The sequence below is a fragment of the Acomys minous genome (genome assembly GCF_964271855.1).
Source record: "Acomys minous genome assembly, chromosome: 13".
Taxonomy (NCBI): domain Eukaryota; kingdom Metazoa; phylum Chordata; class Mammalia; order Rodentia; family Muridae; genus Acomys; species Acomys minous.
Genome location: NC_140495.1, coordinates 61,692,234 through 61,711,991, shown reverse-complemented (window position 1 = coordinate 61,711,991; position 19,758 = coordinate 61,692,234). Strand labels below are relative to the sequence as shown.

General features: G+C 51.5%; 1 protein-coding gene across 3 annotated transcripts in view; it reads right to left on the bottom strand.

The window, feature by feature from the left end:
* Positions 1–14,500: 14,500 nt before the first annotated feature.
* The window catches only part of TTBK1 (tau tubulin kinase 1), a 43,305-nt gene continuing 38,047 nt past the window's right edge, over positions 14,501–19,758 (bottom strand). For all 3 annotated transcript variants that reach the window (XM_084755049.1, XM_084755050.1, XM_084755048.1), the window contains 2 exons: positions 16,772–18,321; positions 14,501–16,138 (listed from right to left, as the gene is read on the bottom strand). In XM_084755049.1, coding sequence (XP_084611175.1) covers positions 15,757–16,138; positions 16,772–18,321 — 1,932 coding nt within the window. In that variant the 3' untranslated portion in view covers positions 14,501–15,756. The remainder of the gene's footprint in view (positions 16,139–16,771; positions 18,322–19,758) is intronic.

The window sequence follows — 19,758 nt, the reverse complement described above, 5'->3', positions numbered from 1 at the left end:
CAGGCTGGCCTTAGACTCACTGTGTTGCTGAGGATGCCCTAGAGTTTATAATCTTCTTGTCTCTGCATCCCAAGCATTGGGATTCCAGACATGAACTGCAATGCCTAACTCAGATGTCTTATTTGGTTTATTATTATTATTATTATTATTATTATTATTATTATTATTATTATTATTATTACTACTACTACTATTACTACATTGTTTAAATAATAACACAGTGATCACCTCCCTCACTTTGCCTTGGATCCTAGGAAATTCCTCAAATCTAAACCTGCAGGCCTTTTCTTCAGAGAGAAATTTGGCACTAATTTGTTCCCTGGCTTTACCTTCCACATAACGGTGCTCTTCTCTCAGGTCATTGAGAATGATGGTGGCAGTAATCATGGTGTCAGGGACAAAAGACAACGTGGACGACGGGCAGAAAATGCTGAGTCTGGCAAGTGTGCAGACCAACGCTGAGCAAACAGTGAGGAACTGGCTTCCATTGATGTGTGTGTGTGTGTGTGTGTGTGTGTGTGAGTGTGTGTGTATCCATGCATATTTGTGTGTGGCATAGGTATGTAAGTGTGTGTATGTATAGGTGTGTGTGTGTGTGTGAGTGTGTGTAGGTATATATGAGAATGTATAGGTGTGTGGGTAGGTGTGTGACAGTGTATATGAATGTATGAGTGTGTGTAGGTGTGTATACATGTGTGTGAGTATATGAGTGTGTTATGTGTGTTTTCCTGTGTGTGTATGTGCATGTGGAGGCCAAAGGTCAACATAGATGTCATTCATCAGGATCCATCCACCTTGGTTTTTGAGGCAGGGTCTCTCACTGGGACCTGAGACTCAGATCTGGCTGTGCTGTCTGGCCAGCAGGCCCCAGGTGCCCACCTGTCTGCCTCCCCAGCACTGGGAATACAAGCATGAACAATGTCTAGATTTTTTAAAAATTGTTTTAGGTTTATTTACTTTATTTTATAAGGATTTTTGCCTGCATCAATGTATGTGCACTATGATGTGTGCCTTGTGCCCTTGGAAACAAGAAGAGGGTATCAGATCCACCTTGTGAGGGATGGGAATCGAACCCAGGTCCTGGGAAAGAACAACAACAAATGCTATTAAAAACAGACAGACAGGGGCTGGAGAGATGGTTCAGAGGTTAAGAGCACTGGCTGTTCTTCCAAAGGTCCTGAGTTCAATTCCCAGCAACCACATGGTGGCTCATAACCATCTGTAATGAGATCTGGTGCCTTCTTCTGGCCTGCAGGTGTACATGCAGGCAGAACACTGTATATATAATAAATAAATAAGTCTTAAAAAAAAAAAAAGACAGACAGACAGACAACACTGATCCCTAACCGAGCTTTTTATATAGGCTCTGAGAGTCACACTCTGTGGAGAGCTGTGAGATGCCACGCCTTAACAAGGCGCAGGCTTCTGCCATCCCGACGGTGAGCGCTAAGATAAACAAGTCCTTATATGGCAAAAGGCTGTGCAAGGGTAACTGGTGATCTGATGACAAGCAGTCCTGCTCTGACGTGGACCTATGAGGAGGTGGCACCTGGCATGAGCTGATTGGCCCTTGAGTTGTACTTAAGCTTGGCCCTTCCCTTCTTCGGGGCCATTCCCACTGAGCTAAATCCTGAGTAAAGATCTCAAGAAGAAGTCTGGTTGTTGGTGTCTTATTTCTGCTAGACGGTGCGGCGCCAACAACACTCAGGCTATTGTGCTTGAGCACATGGTGGTGTGAGTGAACATGGCCACTTTAGGCTTCTGTGTTTGAATGCTTAGTCCCCATCTGGTGAAACTGTTTGGGATGGATTCGGAGGTGAAGATGTGTCATTGGGGGCAGACTTGGAGGTTTCAAAAGACTCCTGTCATTCCTAGTGTCTCTCTCTGCCTCCTTTAACACATCAAGATGTGTGCTCTCAACCACTGTCCCAGCTCATGCCTGCCTGCCTGCCTGCTGCTGTGCCCACAGCCATGGTAGTCATGGACTCACTCTCTGAAACTGTAAACCCCAATAAACTTTTCTATAAGTTGTTGTAGAGGAATTTTAATCCAGCAACATGGCCGCTCGGAAAGGGGATCACAGCCAAAGACCTTCTAGCTTTGTGTGATCTGGCTGGAATGATACACCTTTAATCCCTCTGGCTGGAATACAGACACATCCTTAGTACACATCTTAACCCCAAACAGTTAAGGTAAAGTTAGTTTGTAGAAGGAAGCACTGATGTTTGAAAGTGACAACTAATTGAGGGGCAGACAAGGTGATGAATTAGAGAAAGTCTTGACAGAACAGGATATGCCCAACTCTCATGAGAAGAGAGAGGAAAAGGAAGCTACTTGAGAGAACAGTGCAGGGGAGGGGAGGGAGTTTTACAGAGACAGGTTGAAGAGAGAACAAGCTAGACACAGGTGAAGACGGAACGAGCCGGAGAATGAGGAGGGAGATAGAAGATTAGAGCAGATTGTTGGAGCTAGTCTGAGGCCAAGCAAAGCAATTCAGTCAGAAGCTGAGAGAAGCCAGTTTGAATCAGTCAGCTTGGACAGGAGTTTGAGCCAGAACAGCTGAGTTGAACCAGCCAACCAGAGCTCAGAAAGAGCTAGAAAGGGTGAGCTTATTCAGCAGTAAGTCTCAAAGGCTGGAAGCATTCTAGGCCTACATTAGATTGTATGGAATCTAGAAGCTTCTAGGACTAGGCCTAGGCTAGCAGACGGAGGTGATAAGCAAGTGATAAGCCTCCAAGATGACAATTACATAATGTGAATAAAAAATACTTTTACACGTTGTCTTGGTCATCCAGTCTCTACAGCAATAGCACAGCAATAGATAGGCAGTGGGACCTTCACTGCGCTATCCCCACAGCCCCCACCGATTTCCAAGCATCCCACTATGCACCCCAACCTGGAAATGCAAACCACAGCTCAAACGCCAGCATAGAGACTTTCATACACAACAAACTAGGTGGGGTGAAAATTTTTTTAATTAAAATGAAGAAAAAAAAAAAAAGAGCAAAGACCTTGTCTCTTGTTTATTACTGTCATCAAAGCCTAGTGTTGATGGTGCTAGTTTGAGAGAGTAGTGTGAGCTGAATGGTGGTGATGTGAGCCATGCTGGGGATCCGGAGCAGAGCAAGTGATGGAGAAGGTGGTGATGTGAGCCATGCTGGGGATCCGGAGCCCAGCAAGTGATGGAGAAGGTGGTGATGTGAGCCATGCTGGGGATCCAGAGCACAGCAAGTGATGGAGAAGGTGGTGATGTGAGCCATGCTGGGGATCCGGAGCCCAGCAAGTGATGGAGAAGGTGGTGATGTGAGCCATGCTGGGGATCCAGAGCACAGCAAGTGATGGAGAAAGTGGTGATGTGAGCCATGCTGGGGATCCGGAGCACAGCAAGTGATGGAGAAGGTGGAACTGGCTACAGTGTTAAATCACTGTGAGTTTAATGATACACAGGCGAGGAAGGGTGTGAGACAGAGATGCTAGCCGGAGCTGCTAAAATCCTAGTTCCTTCTCACTCATGGCTGAGTTCTTATCACCTCGCGCAATGTCTGGCCTCAAAACTGCAGAGAAAAGGGACACCCTGACTCTCCTTTAGCCAGGGTTGATTGCTCTCTCAGCTGCATTTTTCTCTTCTCTTCTCTTCTCTTCTCTTCTCTTCTCTCTCCTTCCTTCCTTCCTTCCTTCCTTCCTTCCTTCAAAATAGCACCTCATGGGACTGGAGAGATGGCTAAGCAGTTAAGAGCATTGACTGCTCTTCCAGAGGACCCGGGTTCAATTCCCAGCACCCACATGGCAGCTCACAACTGCCTGTAACTCCTGTTCCAGAGGATCTGACACCTTCACATGCAGTCAAACAGGAATGTACATAAAATAAGAATATACAACAATGACAAAAAGACAGCACCTCACTCAGGAGCCCAGGCTGTCCTTGAACCCAGGATGATTCTCCTTCGTCAGCCACCGAGCACTGAGGCTATAGCTGTGAAGGGCCTGGCCTCAGTCCTAGCTCTCGTTCTGGCCTTGACCATGAGAAACCAATGGGGGCAATGTCAGCCCCATTGCATCGGATGATCAGAAACGTCTCAGTTTCTTCTCTAGGGTGTCCCCTCCACTTCACAAGAGTGCAGCTGGAGAGATGGCTCAGGGACTGAGAGTGCTTGCTGCTCTTGTAGAGGACCTAGGTTCAGTAGCTCACAACCACCTGTGACTCCAGTTCTAGGGGATCCAACGCCCTCTTCTGGTCTACACAGGCACTACATGTACATCATGCATATATTTAGATGCAGGCATTAATATTCACACATGTAAAGTAAAAATAATTTTCACCCCCTGCCCCAACTGTTCTTTGTCTCCATCTTCCATCTAGGCCCTGACTAAATGACCTTGCTTAACCTTCTTCTTCTCTGGCCTCTGTCTCACTCTTGTCTTTGACCACAGAACAGAAAAGAGAAAGCTTTCTTGGAAGAATTGGGAGGAATGTGCCAGAGGATGGACACTTTTCTTTTTCTTTCTTTCCTTCTTATTCTTTTTTGGTTTTTTGTTTTGTCTTTTCAAGACAGGGTTTCTCTGTGTGGCCTTGGCTGTCCTGGCTTTGAACTCACAGCGACCCGCTTGCCTCTGCCTCCCAAGTGCTGGGTTTAAAGGTGTGTGCCACCACACCTGGCTTTGTTTTGGTTTTTCAACACAGCACTTTTCTGTAAAGCTGTGGTTGTCCTGGAACTCACCAGGCTGGCCTTGACCTCACAGAGCTCTGCCTTCCCCTGCCTCCTGAGTTCACCATGACAGCCTGGCCATAACGGACAGAATTGTATCTGTGAGCCTCAGTTAATCCCCACACTTGAGTTGGATTTAGGCAGGTGCCTTTGGCAGGTCTTGGGCTCCTAGGAAAGGGGCTGAACAGAGGACCTTGGCAATCCCCTGCACTGTGTTACATTGCACGGTCCACCCTTCCAAGGCCTGGGACCGCTCCATCTCTACTCCCCATTTTGTGCTCCTTGCTTTCCACCTGAGGCCAACGAGCTACCCTCACCCCCACACTTTGCTCCTTCAGCTGGGAATGCCCTGTCCCATTCAGCTGCCCTCTCCTTCCTGGTTCAAGAGGCACACCCAGATGTGGGTGCTGCTGTGGGAAGGTAAGGCTATGCAGGAAAACCGTCAGTGTGAAGCTTGAAGCTGAGATTTTGCTTTAGATATCCCGAAAGCTGCATATCCAGAGAAAGAGAGCACCCGGCATCACGGGCTGCCAGGATGAGGAGCAAGGTGGTCATCTGTGAGCTCACAGGAGTGTCAGGCGGAGCCAGCACACCTCAGGAGGAAGGGGTCTTCCGGCTGGCAGCTACCATCCCTGCGAGGCATGCATTTGATCCTCAGATCTGGTTTCTGACCCCCTCCCCAAATCATTCAAGAATTGGCTCTGGCAGAAGAATTTGTCTTAATGGATTCGTCTTGGCAGCAGAAGGTGTGTGAAGTCCGTCCCTCAGCTCTGAGGTCTTACTGACCTCCTCCCCCCATTCAGCTGCTCACGTGAGAACCCAGCCCCGGTGGACCCACTGACGGCTGGCATTTCCTCAGTATTTATCTTCGAGAGACCAACTTTCCTCGTGAATGCCAAACGATGAACAGAGAAGAATGCAAGACAGAAACAGGGAGCCATGAAGCCGGAAGCCGGACAGTTCAGCAGCCACTTGTGTCTCTAAAGGACACAATGCAACACAGCAAAGGAAGACCAGGCAGCTGAGCGCCATGGACGTCAACCTCGGGGGTCCTCTCTGGTCTGAGGAGGCAGTGCTCCAGTGGAAGTCTTGGTTTCTTTAAACACTCAGTTATGGTATGTAAATATGCTTTTGTTTTAACCCCAAGTGTGGGATGCTGGGCTGCTTTAGTTTGTCCATGCCTCGTGTGGGATGTGGTCTTCACCAGCTGGAGTTAGTGGAATTCTGAGGACTCTAGGGGAGTATAAATATCAGAGCCCAGAGAGAGGCTTTGAGGAGAGAGAGAGAGAGCGGTACTTCAAGGAGGAAGAAGGCTGCTTGTTCATCCTGCTGTGTTTGCCATTTGCTGTTGCTGAACTGCTGGATGGCCTGACAACTGAGATTGGTATTGCCCCCAAGAACCTGGCAGCCCCAACCAGGCAGAACTAAGTCTAAAGACGTCAACGTCCCCTGTCTCTTCTTCTTTCTCTCCTACTTAGGGTTGGGGATGAGAGTGTGGTTGAAAAGGAGGTAGAGGTGTTTAGAAACCAAAATAAAATAGTTTAAAAGCTGATGCCTATGGCCTGGAGGGATGGCTTAGAGGTTAAGAGCACTGTCTGCTCTCCCAAAGGTCCTGAGTTCAATTCCCAGTAACCACATGGTGGCTCACAACTGTCTATAGTGAGATCTGGTGCCCTCTTCTGGCATGCAGGCATAACTTTGTATATGTAAATAAATAAATACATAAATAAATAAATAAATAAATAAATATTGGGTTTAAAACAAAAAAGCATTGGGCATAGTGGTGCACGCCTTTAATCCCAGCACTCGGGAGGCAGAGACAGGTGGATCACTGTGAGTTCGAGGCCAGCCTGGTCTACAAAGTGAGTCCAGGACAGACAAGGTTACACCAAGAAACCCTGTCTAGAAAAAAACAAAACAAAACTGATGCCTACAAGTGGCCCCCAGATGCGGTTAGGCATATGGGAAACTTGGTTTCTAATGCTGCAGAGAAGGTGGCAGGATGTGAAGGGATGAAAATACTGTTTGAGGAGGTCAGCAAAATGGTGGCTGTTGGCCCTGGGTTCTCTCCTCCTTTGCTCCCAGAGGGGATTTTCTGGCTCTGCGTCATTATTTTCCTGCGTTCCATTTTTTTAAGAGGTTGGGAGAATGACTGAACAAGTTGAAAAGTTGCAAGTGGATATGGAGGGGTCTGAGGAACAGAAAGTGGGTGAATTAAGGAAGCCAGAGGCGCCCCTCAATTCTACCATTTCTGAAAAGATTGCAGAGTCGGCTGTGCAACTGACATTTTCTGTTTGTTTGGTAGAGAGGGAAGCACTTGAGAAGTCAATAGTGAGGCTGGAAAAGGGAGCGAAAAGTGTGTGCTCCTGGTGAGTGAGAGCCAGAGTCCCCTCTCCTGCTGCCCAGCCCTGCTCCACGCCCTTTCCCTGCCAGGTGCCTGGACCCACCTACCCCCCACCCACCCCCATCCCCCGCAAGGGCCTGGGAAGAGCAGGAGGCTGGACAGGACAAAAGGGTTAACCTTGAGCCAAGTGCTGCCACCAGAGGAGTTGCCTGGGGTTACAAAGTCACCACCAGTTTCTCCAGTAATTGTGCAGCTGTTGGTCATGCATACGATGATAAAGCATGGCGCCCGATAGAAATGTTAGAGTTAAAGCATTTTTGGTTTTGGGGTTTTTGTTTTTGTTTTTGGTTTTGGTTTTCAAGACAGTTTCTCTGTGTAGCCTTGGCTATCCTGGACTCCCTTTGTAGACCAGGCTGGCCTCAAACTCACAGAGAGCTGCCTGCCTCTGCCTCCCTGAGCACTGGGACTAAAGGCGTGCGCCACCACACCTGGCTAGATTTACAGCATTTTAAAGAATCTGATGTGTGCATACCCCACTTGTTAAACAAATATTAAGTAACTGGGCTACGCAAAATAGAACTATTCCCCAAGACCGGAAGAGATTGGTGTCAGCTGTGCTAGAAGCTGGTCAGCAGTCACACTGGTTGTCGTGGTGGAGGGACAAAGTCACGAGAACAGAACACTGAAACACAGCAAGGAGGATAAACATTAAAGGCCAGCTGCCTGGTGAAGGATGCTCTGCTGACCGACAACAACAAACTGGACCTGATGATGTCATAATAGAACAATGTCACGTTGCAGCTTTAAGGGCTCGGGATACGTTTGAGGAGCCTGAGGAAAGGTCCATTTCCTAAGCTAATACAGGCTCCTGGAGAAGCCCTCACAGACTTCTTACAGAGACTGGTTTCAGCTGTAGACAAAGCCGTATCAAACCCCGATGCTGGACAGGTGGTAATAGAGGCCTTGGCATTTGAGAACGCAAATACTGAGTGCATGAGAGTAATCAGGCCATTAAAGGCACGAGCAGCACCAAAACATGAATGTCTAAGAGACACCACTGCTATTGGCTCTCAGGAACATCATGCCAATACCATAGGACAAACCGTAGCTAGAGGTCTCAGATATCAAAATGCCTGGTGCTTTAATTGCAGTGAAATTGTAATGTGAAAAGCCTCAGAGTTCAAAATGGCAGGTGTGTTAACTCCGAGGAATACAGTACATTCGTTTGTAGACATGAACAGTTTCCGGCTGCAGTGGAATGTCCAGTCTTGCCGGAGTTTGCAGACGCTGTGGTAAAAGGGGTCATTTGACTAAGGGCTGCAGGTCCAAGAGGGACATACAAGGTAACCTCTTGCCATTGGGAAATGAGCTGAGGGGCCTGTCAGCTTGAGGTCCCACAGCAGGAGCCATTTTCCTTTGGTCAGCCAGGAGGTAACAGACAGGCAGGGATACTGTAACTAGGCATTGCTGATCTCATGCATGCTCGGGACAGGAGAGTGGATTAGGATCTGGCCACAAAATAACATCTAACTCTATTCCCAAAAGTTGAATGTTACAAAGTAAACGCTGGTGTTTATGGTCCTTTGCCTTCAGGGACAGTAGGGGATCTTGAGAAGAAGTGGATTAATTTCCCAAGGATATATTGTGCATCCAGGTATTATAGATGGGGATTGCAAGGAAGAAATTAAAATCATGGCCTAAGTAAATAAGATGCAAATTAATGCAGGGAATAGAATTGCTCAGCTGTTACTGTTTCCCTATATCAAGGGACCACTCTACCCATCTTAGCACCTTGATAGCTTTTTAGTTGTAAAACCCTTTTGTGTGGACAGAGGGTTTGCCTGCATGTGTCTTCACATCATGTGTGTGCCGTCACCTACAGAGGCCACAGATAGCCCTGGGTCCACCTAGAATTAGAGTCACAGACAGCTGTGAGCTGCCATGTGGGTGCTGAGGGTCAAACCCAGGTCCTCTGGAAGAACAGCCAGTGCTCTTAGCTGCTGAGCCTTCTCTCCAGCCTCTCAAAAACAAACAAACAAGGTATCTCTTCATAGCCCTGGCTTTCCTGGAACTCTGTAGTGTAGACTAGGTGATGCTTGAAGGTACAGAGAACCACCTGCCTCTGCCTCCTAGGACCTGGGATTTAAGGTGTGTGCCACCATACCCTGCTCCTATGAAAACTTTTAAACATGAATAATAGTCACTTAATTTTTTTTTAAAGAGTGGCACATCCAACAGGAGGTCTTTTTTAATGCTTCCAGTCTGAGCTTCATGTGTCAAGACACTTACCACATAGAAAATGAAAGCTTATTCCTAACCATGTCCTTGAGAGCACATGGTACTTGCTCATCTCTGAGTCTAAAAGACTTAGTGTCTAATACGACCTCTGGGATGGTGCCACCCAGAAATGGCCCAAACCATTTATTGAGGAGATGGTGGAGGCAGGAGGAACAGAACTTCAAAAGTTGCCCTTGGCTACATAGAGAATTTGAGAGCACCTTGGCCTGCACAGAAAAGACATGGGTTTGAGGAATGATTTATGGACTGGATACCAATGTTATTAATATGTAATCTGTAGCGTTCATTCATTCATCCTATCTCAATAATAAGCAATTTAAAATAGAACAAAAACCACATTCCATGTGTTCACTCATTGAATTCCTGGTAGAACATTTCCAGGGATATGGGATGTCACAACCATGACGGTGACTTTGGCATGATTTGCATCACTGGGCAGCAATATGAGAAGGCCACAGAGACCTGGATATAAGCAGATACAAATGTGTGTGTGGTATGATATTATGTAGCCATAAAAAGAGCACAGGGGTCATTGTCAGTGCACATACAAATGGAAAAAAATGGAAATTGGGTGATTCCACAAAATGTTAGACATGGCATTGTCACATGACCAGGCATTTCAACAGAGAGAGAGAGAGGGAGGGGGAAGGGGGGAGGGGGCAGACAGACAAATAGACAGAGAATGAAACACTAAAAAACTTCCACATAGCAGCATTATTTGTAATAATCAAAATAGCTTGGTAACTTATGAGTGGATAAGTAAAATGTTCTGTCCAACCATTGCTCATTGTTTGTCAGTTATAAAGGGGAAGAAGCTGATGAACCAGAAGATCACAAAGCTGTCCTATGTGGCCGTCCTCTGTGGCCGTCCTCTGTGCCTTTACACATCTGTGGTTTTGTTGTTGTGTGGAGATAAAGTTTCATGTAACCCAGTCTGGCCTGGAGCTCACTAGCTGCCCAAGGATTGCAGACATGGCCTCGTGCATTTGAGGCAAACACTCCACCTGAGTTACACGCCCAGGGCCCCAACAGGTGGATCTACAAATGGGAAGTAGATTATCAGTTGCCTAAGGCTATGAGGGGAAGCAGAAAAGGTGAGGGAATGATAACTCAGGAGTTTCTCTGCGGATGATGGCAGTGTTCTACAGGGGAGAGCACGTGCCTAGCATGATGAGAGCATGTGCCTAGCATGAGGAGAGCACGTGCCTAGCATGAAGAAAGCACGTGCCTAGCATGAGGAGAGCACCTGCCTAGCATGAGGAGAGCAGGTGCCTAGCATGAGGAGAGCACGTGCCTAGCATGAGGAGAGCACGTGCCTAGCATGGCGAGAGCACGTGCCTAGCATGAGGAGAGCACATGCCTAGCATGAGGAGAGCACATGCCTAGCATGAGGAGAGCACGTGCCTAGCATGGTGAGAGCACATGCCTAGCATGAGGAGAGCACGTGCCTAGCATGTACAAGACTCTGGATTTGATCCCCAGCATGATAGGGTCGGAAGATCTGCATCTCAGTGCTTACTTTTGGGAAGAAAAGTCCTATTTCTGAGCTGGGCAATGGTGGGGCATGTCTTTAATTCCAGCACTTGGGAAGCAGAGACAAGTGAATCTCTGTGAGTTTGAGGCCAGCCTGGTTGACAGAGTGAGTTCCAGGATATTGACAGCAAGGGCTACACAAAGAAACCCTGTTTCGGAAAAAAAACAAAACAAAAAGTCACATTTCTGAACAGTAGGTATAATATGTTCCTCTTTTATTTATAAGAAATATATATGGACAGAGAGAGAGAGACATTATTATAAACATAAAAAAGGTCTGTGATGATGCACACCAAGCCACTCACAAGTCCCCTCTCGATGGTCAGAGTCATGCAGTCTTTCATCTGGTATGCTTTTAGCATTTACTACAAGTATGTCCTGCTCCGGACATGTTAAACAAGGAGGAAGTGAACGGCCCCACAGAAGGCCCCAGAGCCCACTGGCATTCAAGTTAGAGGAAGGGGGTCCCAGCAGGCTGAGGTTCTGGATATCCAAGAACAGCACCCCCAGGAAGGGATGGACTTTCAAACCCGGGTGGTCTCATCTCCAACCCCAGGTGTGGCTCAGAGCCAGGCCTGGGGGAGAAACTGGTTCTGTGTCCACTAAGTGAAAAGGTTCACTTCTGGTGAATTTAGGGTCCAAGATACAAAGGGTGCCCCTCTGCATGGTAGCCCCGCTTTACGCAGCCCACCCCCCATTGGCCACAGACACTCGGCATGCAACCATCTTGCTGTTCTAAGAGCCTCAGAGCCTCGCACGTTGCTTTTTCTTAGTCATGGAGACTGGCCTATAAGAACACGAAAGGGCCACTTCCTTCATCTGGAGTCCCATGGTGCCCCACGGTGGCGTCCTTGTCATATACATGGACCTTGCTCTGCTGACCAGCCCCAGCAACGGCCATTAAGACTGTTCCTGAGCCATTTCTTTTTTCCGGTCCACAGTCTCTTACCAAAACCACCGACATCACAGAAGATAGATAGATGAAATACTCTTTTTAAAGGAAGAAAAGAAATCCCATGCATCGTCCATAGATTATAAATAGGGTCAAGAGCAGTGTCTCATAATCAAAGACATTAATATCTCTACTTAACTAAGCGTAGTGGCACACGCTTGTCATCCCAGCACTTGGGAGGTTGAGGCAGGAGGATGAAACATTGGAGGCCAGCCTAGGCTACCTGGCAAGACCTTGTCTCAAAAAAGTTTTCATTCTACTGAAAACATGTATAAGTGAAATTGGTAAGTATAAAGAGCGTGCCATGGCTTTTATTTTTCTTTTTTGAGACAGTCTAACATTTAGCCTAGGCTGGCCTTGAACTCTCAAAAACCCCTCTGCTTTAGACCCTGCGGCTGCTAGGATCGCAGGCATGAGGCCACCACGCCTGCCTCCCCCTCTGGCTTTGATACCAAATGAATGTGTACCCACCTAAGGAAAAGTCTGTTTTCAGAACTTGTTGTGTTTCAGATTTGTAGACAAGCCTCTACTTTGGACTCGCAAGTGTACCCGTGGGATGTACTTGCAGCAGGGCAGAGGACTGTGCCACAGGCGGGTGATTGCACTGGGGTCTGCCATGGCGTTGCCCTTGAGCTGCCACGCTCTCTCCTTCTCCAGGCACTTTTTTTTTTTTTTTTTTTTTTTTTTTTTGGTTTCCTGGACGCACCTAGTAGACGAGGCTGGCCTCGAACTCACAGCAATCCACCTGCCTCTGCCTCCCCAGTGCTCTCCAGGCCCTCTTGCTTCCCTCTGCTTCCTTTAGGGCAATGATTAATTTTGTTTCTTTCCTCTCTCTGTGCATGAGGCCAAACAGGCAAAGACGACCAAGGAGCCCACTACAACGTTTGCTAGGACAACCTTTCCTTGTGTGAGGCCCTGAACAAATTACCTCTACCGGACCCGAACTCCCTTTTCCTCCTCTGTGAAGGCGATGTCTCTGTCCACTTGGCACCGGCCTGTATCTTCTCTCTCACCCATCCCCACCCTCAGGAGCTGGGTTTTACCCTGCCCTCCCTAAAGGGAAAAAGAGTCCAGGCCAACAGAAAGGTCCACAGGCTTTTTAATGGTGTGATGGCTACCTCCCTTCTGAGACCCCCCACCTAGTTGTGACAGCGACTTGCAAGGTGTTGGTGTCAGGGGAGTGGGCAGGCACAGGGTGGGCAGAGGCCATGCAGTGACTGGGAGGGGTGGGCAAGGGCTGTTACATTCTGTTTGGCATGTAAACATTCTTCTGTTGCCTCCCAGAGAGGAGGGAGGCAACTCTCTGTCCCCAAACACCTGCCCAAGGGGCTCAGAAGACTGAGCAAAGCCAGGCCCCTCAGGAGGAACTGGGAAGCCAGAGAGCCATGTGCCTGAGGCGGGGGCCCTTCTCCTGCACCCCTCTGCACATGGTACGGCTGGGGTGAGGGAAGGGGTATTAAGGTGACCACACCCCACATCTGAGCCAGTGACTCAGGCAGTCAGGATGGAGACGTGAAAGATGGTGGTGGTCACATGACATTCTCATAGAGGAGGGCCTAAGGCTGGGGATGGATGGTCCTCAAGGCTGCAGCTTGGGGGTGGGAGCATTGAGGGAGGGAGTGGCTTCCTCTGCCCTTGTTCCTTCCTGGAGAGAGGAACTACTTAGTCCCCTGACCACCCACCTCTGCTGGTCCTCTGTCCCTCCCTCCTCCTAGCCTGATGACATTGTTGACTCAGAGGCCTGGGGTCAGTTGGAGCCCTGTGGAGATCTGGGATCCCAAGAGTAGATTAGGCTTTGCATCTGTAAGCAGCTCAAGCATTGTGTGAGGGGTGGGGTAAGCCTAGGGCTTTCTCAGCCCTCGCCCCCCATTTCCAAACCAGAGTGGTGCTGGTCCTTCCGGCAGAAGTGAGACTGAGAGAGCCTGCGTTCACAGTTCGGTTGGTGGCAAGGAGCAGGCCCAGGGCCTGGGCACTGGGGTGATGCCCTGGTCCCCACCTGGCATGAGCTGATTGTCATTCATAAAAAGCTCTGGGTGGGAGGAAGTGGGTCCTCTACCCCTCTACTAGAGACTAGGGGGACAATTAGAGGGCCTTGGGGTGACAAAGATAACTTATGCAGAAAGGTTTCCTGAGTGTTCTGGGAGCTTCTGCGGTCAGCATGGGATAGATCTCAAGGCTATCCACCCTGGTGTCCTCCCCTGGCTGGTCTGTAGAGTTGCCTTCTTGGCATGGAAGCAACCGCCCAGACTCTCCTGTGGAGTTCGGCTGGCACTGAGCTGCTCCCAGCGAGTCATCCCGGGGTGTGGGTGTGGTCTGGCCGCTGGCAAACTGAGGTCTTCCTTCACCTGAATGTCTTGGCTTGTTCTCTGTGGTTCAGGGAAGGATACTGCCCTCCCCTTACCCCCAACAGGGGATGGAGGCTGTGAGTGTTTTCTAGGAGGCTTGCAAGGAGCCCCTGGCCCCTTCCTGGGCCTCCCAGAGAGGGGTGCACCCAGGGTGCTGCTCGCCCCAGATGTTAGCAGCTAAGGCTCCCGATGAGGTGGGGTGAGCGGTGAGGTGGGCAAGCTATGCAGAAGCCAAAGTGCGAGAGGAGGAGGAGAGGGGGGAGGGGAGGGGAGGAAGAAAAGGAGGAGGAGGAGGAAGAGCAGAAGGGGAGGAGGAGGAAGAAGAGGGGGAGGGGAGGAAGAAGAGAAGAAGGAGGAAGAAGAGGAAGGGGAGGAGGAGGAAGAGGAGGAGGAAGAGACCCCATGCCAGGCACAGAGCAGCTCAGCCCTGTGGGCTATCTCAGAGCAAGAGGGCCCAGGGTGAACTGGGATGGGGTCGGGGTGGGCACCAGCTAGCATCACATACAACCTACAGTGAGAAGGGCCTTCTGCCTCCAGGAGCCAGCTGCCTTGTCCTGCTCCCTCTGCCCACTTAGGGGGATGGTGCCAGGGCCAGGCCATTCCCACAGCAGAGATGGCAGGAACAGTTAGGAGGGCCTCGTCGGAGTCCCTGAACCCCCCAATGGCCAACACATAGAAGGTGATAACCAGCCACTCTCTCCCTGCGAGGAACTCCAGAGAGGAGAGCTGGCTGAAACTGCAGTATGCAGGATTGAGGTTAGACAGCAAGAAGGAATTCCTGATGGTAAGGGGTCCTGAGTACTAGACCAGAGGACCAAGAAGTGAGTAGCCTTTTTAAAGCCCCCATTCCAAACTCCCTCTGGGAACCGCTCGCCCAGGAAGGCAGCTGCTAGCTTCCAGAGGCCCAACTCATTCAGGAAACGGATTTCTCTTCCCCAGAGACACAAGAGAGCAGAGAATCCCATGCCCTGTGCCCCAAAAAGCTGACTTTAGCAAGGCCAGAGGTGTCCCCTTAAGCCTAAATAGACCAATGACCCCTGGGTCCCACTTCCCGGATCTCAGCCTTCTATAGCCACCATGGCTCCTAGGAGACTGAGCAGGCCAGAGCCTGCACACTTCTGGAATTTGAGGCTGTTTCTCCTGTTGGGTAGGTTGGGGGCTGATGGGGATGAGGACAAGGTGGACCGCTGAGGTGTAAGCAGGTTGGGCGGGGGCAGAGGGCTAGAGATCAGCCAAGGCCTGGTGGGTGAAGGGGACCGGGCTCCAGAATCGGAGTCTTCGGTGGCGGTAAGTGGCTGAGCCCTCTCGGGGCAAAGGAGCTGCTGTGAGCCCGTCCCTACAGAGGGGCGGCAGGAGGAAGGGAGGACGCAGAGAGAGAAACCGAGCCACGCACCCTCCTGGGTCAGTGCGCGGGCTGGGCTGCTGGGCACATGTGCTCACGTGCGTCCTGGTGGGTGCAGGCGGGAAGCTGAGGCCGCGGTGAATCGGGCGCGTAAGGCTGTGCTGGAAGCTGTTCCAGTGTGGCCGGCTGCGGGTGGGGACCAGGGTGAGGGTAGGGGGTGCCATGGGCGGGCGTCATTATCTGGTCCCGGGGCGGCCCTCTGAGACCGCCGCCCGGCCTTTGGCTGCTGCGCGCTGAGTCTGCAGTTGTTTCCCTCTGGGTCCTTTCTTGGAGGTCCCCGGGGAGGCCTCCGGCTGAGATTTAGCTTGGAGGATCCCCCGGGGTTGGGAGACGCCGGGCCGGGCTTGATGCGAGGGGGAGGAGCTCTCTTTGCGGGACAGGGACTGGCTCCGCGAGGACCCGTTGTGGTGGCGCGCGGTGGAGGCGGTGAGGCCGGGACTGCGGGGCGCTGTAGGCCTGGAGACTTGGGCGCGACCTGGGCCAGGACCCCGACTCAAGGACTGTTTGGGACGGAGGTCAGCGGCAGTGGCTGACCCTGAGGGCTTCTGCAGCTGGAGCCTGTGGAGGAGCAGAGGGCAAGAGAAAAGGACGAAGGTGAGGGGTGGGGTGAAGAGAGGGGGACATTTTCAGACATTTGAGCATTGGGCCTTAGAGATCTGTATTCTCAGAGCTGGGTGAAATGGAAGAGGCCAAGCACAGATGTGGAGACAGGCCGGGTGTCCCCATCCTGCACGGCGGGGCATTTGGGGTTAGGACCCTAGGAACCTGCTACAGGTTTTCCATAAGGACATGTGTCATCTTTAAAATTCCCATTAGTTTTGCCTTCTAGTTTAGAATGGACTTATGTTAATAAAAAAAAAAAAACCTACTTCTTGCCAGTTACAGGATGCTCAAGGCTTTACACCCTTTGGTTTCAAATGTCTCCTAGGATACTAGGGGCTGGGTGTGGGCCCTGATGGTCTCCCACAGCCTCCCCTGGCCCACCTCACCAAATCCTCTCTAATCATACCATTTCTGTTTCCTTGAGCCCAGCGATAGAGCTGACACTTGAGTCAAAGTGACACAGTACCCAGCTGGGAGATGGTAGACCAGAGAGCCATCTGAGGGTATCATAGCCCTAGCGTTGGCTCTGGAGTCCCTGGAGGATCCTGAAAGTCCTCTGTGGTCACTGTGCTGCCAAGGGTTTCTCACCTGCTGGTGATGGCCGAGTCAGACGATGAGGCCGCACCATGGGGTCTGCCAGGAAGCTGCTGGCCTTCTGCAGATGTGGACACACTGATGGGACGGGGAATTCGGCTCCGGGTGGTGGCTGCCCGCCCAGCCTTCCTAGGCAGGGCTGCTGTGGGCTCTGAGGCAGGTGTGTCTTCCTCAGAGCCTGTGCCTGAGAATGTCTCAGAGGCACGGCGATGCTCCTCGCTGGAGGAAGATGAGGCTCCGGAGGCCAGCCGCAGCAACAGACGACCCTGCCTCTTCTCCATCACCAGCCGTGCCAGGTCCTGCTGTGGCCTCGCCCTCTTGCTCCATCGCTCTTTGGCTGACAGTGAGCCCGAAGGCTCTGAACCTGTATCCTCTTCAGACAACAAGACAGGAATACGGCTCCTGGGGCGAGAACCTAGCATAGCATGGCGGCTAGGAGAGATAGTGGTCCCTTTCTTGGTGACGGGCTCCAGTGGGGATGCTGAGGCTGGCCCACCAGCAACAGCTGGGCCATTGGGCAAGAAGTCTGTGACCACTTCTGAGGGTGTTTCCCCTGGAGGGCCAGACAGGGCACTTTCTGTTTCAGTCCCATCCAGCCCTGACAAAGCCATGCCATTTTCCACGGGCACTGGGGCCCCCTCCTCCACCATGCCCTGCTCAGAGAGCATCTCCAGGCCCAGCTCGCCCCCAGTGCTCAACTCCTCTGGCCTGGAGGCCTGTCCTCCGGAAGACATGACATTGAGGTGGGATTTCTCTGCAATGTGAACAAAGGTCCTCTCGACTTTAGTGAAGGGCGAGGAGGTGACTGCTATGACCCCAGCCCCAGGGGTCGCCAGTCCAACCCCAAGCCCTGGTCCAGGTCCTGAGGGCTTGGGTTCAGACTTGAGGATGGAGGACAGGGTGCCAGGCTCTGAGACATCCAGCTGGCTCCCAGTAGGCTGGGGCCGCTCATGCTGAGGGGTGAGCGCAGCCAAGGTGCCCAGATCAGGGTCAGGGGCCAGTTCGGCAGTGACTGGTGACTTCTTCATGTCACCAGGGGAGACGAGCACCAGCGTTTTGGAGCCCTCCTCGGGCTCTAGGTCCCCATCAGCCATGGAGGCCCGGCCCCTGGCCTCCTTCTGATCATCAGCCAGCAGTGTGGACGGGGCGCCCTCCTGGCTCTGCTCAGTGCTCCTCTGAGTCCCCTCACTGCTAGAGCCACTGCGAGGCCCCAGCACCTCCCCAAGGGCCCCTGCCTCCTCCTCTTCCTCTTCCTCCTCCTCCTCTTCATCTTCATCTTCTTCCTCCTCTTCCTCCTCTTCCTCCTCTTCCTCCTCCTCCTCCTCTTCACCCTCCTTCCCATTGGCCTGAGGCTGAAAGGGAGCCAGTGGGACCTGTGGGGTGGTGAGCAGCACGTGCGAGAAGCCCACCCTCCGGACCCTGTTGAGCAGCCGGGCCCGTTCTCGGTAGTCAGAAAGGTCTCTCTTGAAATCCTGGTAGGGCAAGCCCAGAGGCACAGCTCGTGGGAGGCCATTCACCTCAAACGGGGGCGCCACAGAGAACACCTGTAAGGGGCACATACAGGGACCCGCTGAGGTCACCCACCCTCCCGGGCCCCAGGAGGCCTCACTTGCACCCTAAGCTAGGGGACGCCCCACCTCCCCAGGGACATCTGCCAGAAGGTAAACAACTGCCGCGTCCCTGAGTCCTGTGCTCTGTGGCCTCTCTGCCCTTTCCCCTCCACCAGACAGGGCCAACTTGAGAGTGTGACTAGTAGCCGGAAAGAATGAAAAAGCTGCAGCATTTGAGAAACCCTCTCTTGCACAGGTGACCAGGCACGGGGAGCTGAATCCCTTTCTGAGATGGGATATGTCCACAGATGGCCAGCCTGCTTTAACCTCATGAGCCACCTGCAGGTCCTCTGTAGCTGCTGCCCAGGACCACAAAGACCCTGTCAGGGATGTCCCCTCACACTAGAGGGCAAGCTGGGTCACGGGAGCGCCAACCTTCTTTCCTGCGGTCCCTCACCTGGCCTGTCAGTGAGAACTTTATAGTCCTCTCTCTGAGGAACTCAGTTAAGTTTTCCTCTTTGAAGCTGTGTGTGGAGCCCTTGGCAATCCTGTCATGGCTGAACCTCTTCCTGCCATGAGATTCCTGCTACATCCCCTCTGCTTTCTCTCTTTGACTAGAAAGGCCCAACCTCCTTGGCAGAACTGTCTCCTACAGGTAGTGGTCCTTTCTGTCAGTGTCCCAACGCACCCTACAGACGTCCTCAACAACACAACGTCAGACCTGTCGGTTTGATGTGACCAGGTGCCACAGCAGGGGGCACAGTGGTGCTCAGTGTTCACCACTTTCTTAGACTTTTTTTTTTTAACACACTGGGTCTCTGTCTTCCTGAGCCAACAAGGCACGGTCCACCCAGACCAGAAGCCCGAAAGGGGAAATAATTCTGTCACCTCCAGCACCGCAGCCCTGGGTCACCATTTCAGTGTCTGCTCTCTCGGGGCTTCTGTGAACTTTGTTCTGCCAGCCTAGTATTCCACATCCCATCAGCCTGTCGTCTGCGCCCAGCACTGCCAGCCACCCTCCTTACAGCTGCCAGACTGAACGGCCTGAAACTCAGATCCACCCCTCCCCGCACCCCACCCCCTCCTGGCTTGGCACCCCCACCCTAACCTCCCATCTTCTCCCTCCCACCCTCAGCCCCGCCCCACTACACGCTCTAGCCACCTGCCTGTGTGTGCCGTGCAGCGCACCCTAGGGTCCTCCTGCTCCTCTACTCACGGGACAAATCCCTTTGCCTTTCAGCATCTCTTCTGCAAAGCCTTCCTGTTCACCAGCCACGCCAACTTCACTAGCTTTCCTTTCTGCCTGCTCACTATCCATCTATGTGTTGTTTATATGGCCGGCTGGCTCGCTCTCTCTCTCTCTCTCTCTCCCTTTATCTGTCTGTCTCTCTCTCCCTTTCTCTCTCTTCCCTCTCTATCTCTCTCCCTCTC